This window comes from Scyliorhinus torazame, chromosome 17, assembly GCF_047496885.1.
Source record: "Scyliorhinus torazame isolate Kashiwa2021f chromosome 17, sScyTor2.1, whole genome shotgun sequence".
NCBI lineage: Eukaryota > Metazoa > Chordata > Chondrichthyes > Carcharhiniformes > Scyliorhinidae > Scyliorhinus > Scyliorhinus torazame.
Genome location: NC_092723.1, coordinates 134,655,305 through 134,661,139, shown reverse-complemented (window position 1 = coordinate 134,661,139; position 5,835 = coordinate 134,655,305). Strand labels below are relative to the sequence as shown.

At 46.2% G+C, this 5,835-nt stretch overlaps 1 protein-coding gene across 1 annotated transcript; it reads left to right on the top strand.

The window, feature by feature from the left end:
- The first annotated feature begins 374 nt into the window (after positions 1-374).
- Positions 375-4,953, top strand: pgp (phosphoglycolate phosphatase). The gene is made up of 2 exons (XM_072481098.1): positions 375-1,025; positions 4,262-4,953. Exons 1-2 carry the CDS (start codon positions 431-433, stop codon positions 4,582-4,584), a joined length of 918 nt encoding a protein of 305 aa, XP_072337199.1. The 5' UTR covers positions 375-430; the 3' UTR covers positions 4,585-4,953.
- The last annotated feature ends 882 nt before the right edge of the window (positions 4,954-5,835 follow it).

Here is a 5,835-nt window from a genome sequence, read left to right as displayed (position 1 = left end):
GTGTGTCCATTTGCCTGTGAAAGTGTTCCTCAGTAATGGAATCCTGGGTGATGATCTATTGGTTTTTCTGTTGATTGCCATTATAACTGTAGGAATAATGTTTCCAAAGTCCTGATGGAGATGTTAATTCATTGTGAATGGATATACGTCACGTAAAATAGCAGATACATCACACAACTGTAGTTTGTGTATATAAAGATGAGAGTTGAGGGAATTCTTAGATGTGGTTTGGGCAAATGGTGTGGAGGGGGGAGTTTGGGGACCAGTGAACTGGTTTGAGGAACTAGCGTGAAGCGTTTGGATGGGGCGGGGGGGAGGGGGGAGGAAGGTGGGTTATATTGGGATCAGTCTAGCTATTTTCCCGCTTTAAGGGCGGGGTGGTCATTAGAGGAGGAGGGACGGGCCTGTGTCAGAGGACTGCATCTTCACCATGGCCGCTGATTGCGTTCACTTATCGGGGCCTCTTTGCTCTCAGGTTGTGGCTTCAGTCGATGCTCTGGTGTTTGACTGCGATGGGGTGCTGTGGAAAGGGGAGAGCCCGATTCCCGGGGCTGTGCAGCTGATTAACCGGCTGCAGGAGCGGGGGAAGCGGGTTTTTTTCCTGACCAACAACAGCACCAAGAGCCGGCAGATGTACGGGGAGAAGCTGCGGGGCCTGGGCTTCGAGGCTCGGCCTGAACAGGTCTTTGGCACCGCGCCCTGCGCCGCCCTTTACCTGAAGCAAGAGGCCAGGCTCCAAGGCTCCGTCTACCTGATCGGCGGCGCGGCCCTCCGCGGGGAGCTGCAGGCCCAGGGCATCGCCTGCACCGGCTCCGGGCCTGGTCCCGAGCTCACTTCCGAGCCTATGCACGTTTGGCTGGCCGAGCCCCTCGACCCCGCTGTGGGCGCCGTGCTGGTCGGCTTCGACGAGCATTTCACTTACATGAAGCTGTGCCGGGCCACCCGCTACCTGCGGAATCCCGCCTGCATCTTCCTGGCCACAAATACCGATACCCTGCTCCCGCTGGAGGGAGGCGGCATCCCGGGTAAGAAGTGGCAGAGAGACGGGAGAGAGAAACATTAACAGGGTGTTTCACATTTGGTGATACTTGTGTTGCATCTAGTTCATTCCTGGTATTTTGGAGATTGGATTGTCTAATCCTGAATCTGTAACAGTGAATGAACAGCAAAATTGGTGCATCAGTTAGCTGGTGAAAATTAGATTAGTTAATTAATTGAGTATGTCTAAATAAAACAGTACACCAGTATTAAGTGCCTTGGACGAGGAAATTAAAAGGCAAGTGCATTATTGTGCTCCATCTGGCAGCAGGACATCATTGGTTCTTACAGCTAATGTTTGGCTGGCCAGGGGTTCATTTGTGCCCAGTTATAATGTCTCTGTCAATTACTGCTTATTGGTTACCATGTACTATTGTACTGATTATCCGACTGACCAAAGGCCAGCAGATGCACAGGGAGAAGCTCGGGGGCCGAAGAATCATACAAACCCTCTAGAGCAGAGGGAGGCCATTCGGCCCATCGAGTCTGCACCAACCCTCTGAAAGAGCACCCTACCCAAAACCATGGCCCCACCCCATCCCCGTAACCCCACTTCTTTTTAGACATGATAAGGGCCAATTTAGTTAGCATAGTCAATCCACCTAACCTGCACATCTTTGGACTGGGAGGAAACCCACGCAGACATGGTGAAAACGTACAAACTCCACACAGTCACCCAAAGCTGGAATTGAACCTGGGTTTGGGCTCTGGCTTAACAGGTCTTTTGCAGTCCATGTGCCCCACTCTGCCAGCAGCATAAATCAGAACAGTATGGGACTATGGGTGGATATACTTTGAAATTTACAGTTGGGAAAAGAGCAGCTCATGCTTCATAAGAACTAGGAGCAGGCCATCTGGCCCCTCAAGCCTGCTCCACCATTCAATGAGATCATGGCTAATCTTTTGTGGACTCAGCTCCACTTTCTGGCCTGAACACCATAACCCTTAATCACTTTATTCTTCAAAAAACTATCTATCTTTATCTTAAAAACATTTAATGAAGGAGCCTCTACTGCTTCACTGGGCAAGGAATTCCATGCATTCACAACCCTTTGGGTGAAGAAGTTCCTCCTAAACTCAGTCCTAAATCTACTTCCCCTTATTTTGAGGCTATGCCCCCTAGTTCTACTATCACCCGTCAGTGGAAACAACCTGCCCACATCTATCCTATCCCCTTCATAATTTTGTATGTTTCTATAAGATCCCCCCCTCATCCTTCTAAATTCCAACGAGTACAGTCCCAGTCTACTCAACCTCTGCTCGTAATCCAACCCCTTCAGCTCTGGGATTAACCTAGTGAATCTCCTCTGCACACCCTCCAGTGCCAGTACGTCCTTTCTCAAGTAAGGAGACCAAAACTGAACACTACTCCAGCTGTGGCCTCACTAACACCTTATGCAATTGCAGCATAACCGCCCTAGTCTTAAACTCCATCCCTCTAGCAATGAAGGACAAAATTCCATGTGCCTTCTTAATCACCTGTTGCACCTGTAAACCAACTGTTTGCGACTCATGCACTAGCACACCCAGGTCTTCAAGTCAGCCACACTCGATAGCTGGGGCATGATGATTAGACACTTCTCAGCCCCAACCTGCCACATGATGGTAGAAAACTGATTGGCAGACAGAAAGGAAAGAAAGAGTAGGAATTAACAGGTATTTTTCCAAATGGCAGGCAGTGATTAGTGGGGTACTGCAGGGATCGGTGCTGGGATCCCAGCTATTCACAATGATTTATATGAGGGAACGAAATGTAATATCGCCAGATTTGCAGATGACACAAAGTTTGGTGGGAGGCTGAGCTGTGAGGAGGATGCATAGGTCCTTCAATGTGATTTGGACAAGTTGAGTGAGTGGGCAAATAAATACATGCAGTATAATTTGGATAAATGTGAGGTTATCCACTTTGGTTGCAAAAATGGGAAGGCAGACTATTATCTGAATGGCCATAAGAGGGGAATGTGCATGATACCTATACACCAGTTGCTGAAGGTAAGCATGCAAATGGCATGTTGTCCTTCATAGTGAGGGGATTCGAGTACAGGAGCAGTGATGTCTTGTTGCAATTATAAGGGCCTTGGTGAGGCCACACCTGGAATATTGTGTGCAGTTTTGGTCTCCTTATCTGAGTAAGGATATTCTTGTTCTCGAGGGAGTGCAGCAAAGGTTTACCAGACTGATTTCTGGGATGGCAGGATGGATATGATTCTATGTATGAGGAGAGATTGAGTCAGTTAGGATTGTATTCGTTGGGAGTTCAGAGGCTTGAGGTGGGATGTCAGAAACTTATGAAATTCGAACAGGACTAGACAGGGTAGATGGAAGAAGGATGTTCCCGATGGTGGGGGTGTCCAGACCCAGGGCTCACTGTCTTGAGGATATGGGGTAGACCATTTAGGACAGAGATGAGAAATGTCTTCACCCAGAGAGTGGTGAGCTTGAGGAATTTGTTTCCACAGAAAGTAGTTGAGGCCAAAATATTGTATGTTTTCAAGATGCTGTGAGATATAGCACTTGGAGACAAAGGGAATCAAAGGATATGGGGAAAAGGCAGAATTAGGCTACTGAGTTGGATGATCAGCCAAGATCATAATGAATGGTGGAGCAGGCTTGAAGGGCCGAATGGCCTCTTCCTGCTCATTTTCTATGTTGACTCCTGGGAGAGGCAAAAAAAAGAAAAACTCAGGACTAATAAAGGAGAAAAAATAACATCCTTATTCAGGTATGGGGAAATTCCTCTCTGACCCTTTGCATAATCGTAACCAGTTCAGAACCATGGATCAAGTGTTAGTTATATAGCCATGTGCCATCTAAATTATGAAATCTGACACCTGAAGAGGAGAAGCTGGTGCTGTGTGCATGTTGCATGATTTCAAGCCATGATTTTTCTGTCAGAAAAAAGCCATAAAAGAATAAGCAAAATAAGCAGAGCAAGGCTCAATTACTAAGATTCCTCTGGTACAAATCATTCATTACAGCTTCAACAACAAAACAGTTATGTTGGAAATGTGATGAGCTTTTGCTAGTTGTGACAGTCTTCTTCAAGCCAGTTCTTACCGTGGGGTGAAGATCTTTTCCATGGTAATTTTAACCCCTCTTCGCTGACTACCTAATTGTGTCCTCCACAATCTTGCAATAAAGCTGCTGTGCATCCAGAGTTATCCTCTAAACTCGTGTTATACATGATGACAATACCTTGACATTAACCCTTTTCTCTCCACAGGCACAGGCTGCTTGGTGAAGGCAGTCGAAGCAGCAGCGAATCGCACTGCTCATGTCATCGGCAAGCCCAGCACCTTTATGTTTGAGTGTATGGTGAAAGAGCATGGCGTCGATCTGAACAGGACAATCATGGTGGGGGATCGGCTGGACACCGACATCCTCATGGGGTCTAACTGTGGCCTCCGCACCATCCTGACTCTGACTGGTGTTTCCACCCTAGAAGAGGTGAGGGCACATCAAGAAAGTGATGCCCCCGACCGCCACAAGCTGGTTCCCAACTATTATGTGGACAGCGTAGCTGACTTGCTTCCAGCATTGGATTGACAAAAGCAGAGCATCCTGCTATTTTAATGAATGGATTTAAATTTATCCTGAGTTATCCTTTGTACTGTACAATCACTGTAATATTCTGAATACCTCTGCAGTGGCAATGTTCTTGTGTAAAGTTTATTTGAGTGACTGTAACAATCATGCTGCTGTCTGTCCTGAATGAGGCTGCAACAAAGTTGTGTTTCAGTGACAGACCAGATGCTGTTACTCATGATATGGCAGCATGGTGCCTGCTTGTCGTGGAGGTGGTTGACACTTTGTCTGTTAATGACACTGTCTGCTAGGGTACAGTAATGCTGGTCTTTCTGTATTCTACAAGATGCTTTGCGACAATTGATCAAAATAAAATATTATTGTTCTTCAGTTGTAGTGCTGTAGCATTTGATTACGTCCAGGAATGGATTGTGCTTTACAGTTCAAATTAGTTGGATCATAAAAATGACAAAATTGATGATGGCAGTCTTATCACCGTGTGGCAGTTCGGCATTGTCAATAGCACATTTATACTGTAGGCCCATTTCAGTAACTGACCTTCAGTTCTAAATGCTGTCAATCCTGAAATAGTAACAGGAGCTTTAGCTCTGCTTCAAATTTGCACCTGGTGACCTTAGCATAGATGATAGGAAATGGGCTGTGCTCCAAGGCTGGTTATTAATTCCTGTTCTTGGCTTCATTTCTAAATCGGTTCCTCACTTTACATAGCTCCTAATCATATACCATGCAGTTAATTGCACAAGGAAAGGTGAACCATATGTGCAAATGGTTGGTCCTCACCGCTACATCAAAACAGAGTTGATCCAGATCTATTTATTTCTGCTTTTATTTTATCAAGATCCTAAATGGGGATCAGGTTCTTCCCTTTCCACAACACCCCATTGGAGTCAAACAGCGGAGCATCAACCAATGCCAGGATATGTGGTAATTGCTATTCACTATCAGAGTTTTAAAAAATAAATTTAGTGTACCCAATTTACCATGGCCGATACACCGACCCTGGCACATCTTTGGGTTGTGGGGGTGCGACCCACACAGGCGCAAGGAGAATATTCACTATCAGGGTTATGTGACATTGACCCGATCTTGTGATATGAACTGATACCTGACTCTTGTCTTTAAAGCCCGAGTCAGATATCACCCAGGGCTGTTGGGTGTAATCCTACCACCTTAGTCTCTGAAGGAAAGACAGATCTATTTGTGGTTCATGAACACATCCTCCCGAATAGTAGACTTTTTGGTTGCTCTTTC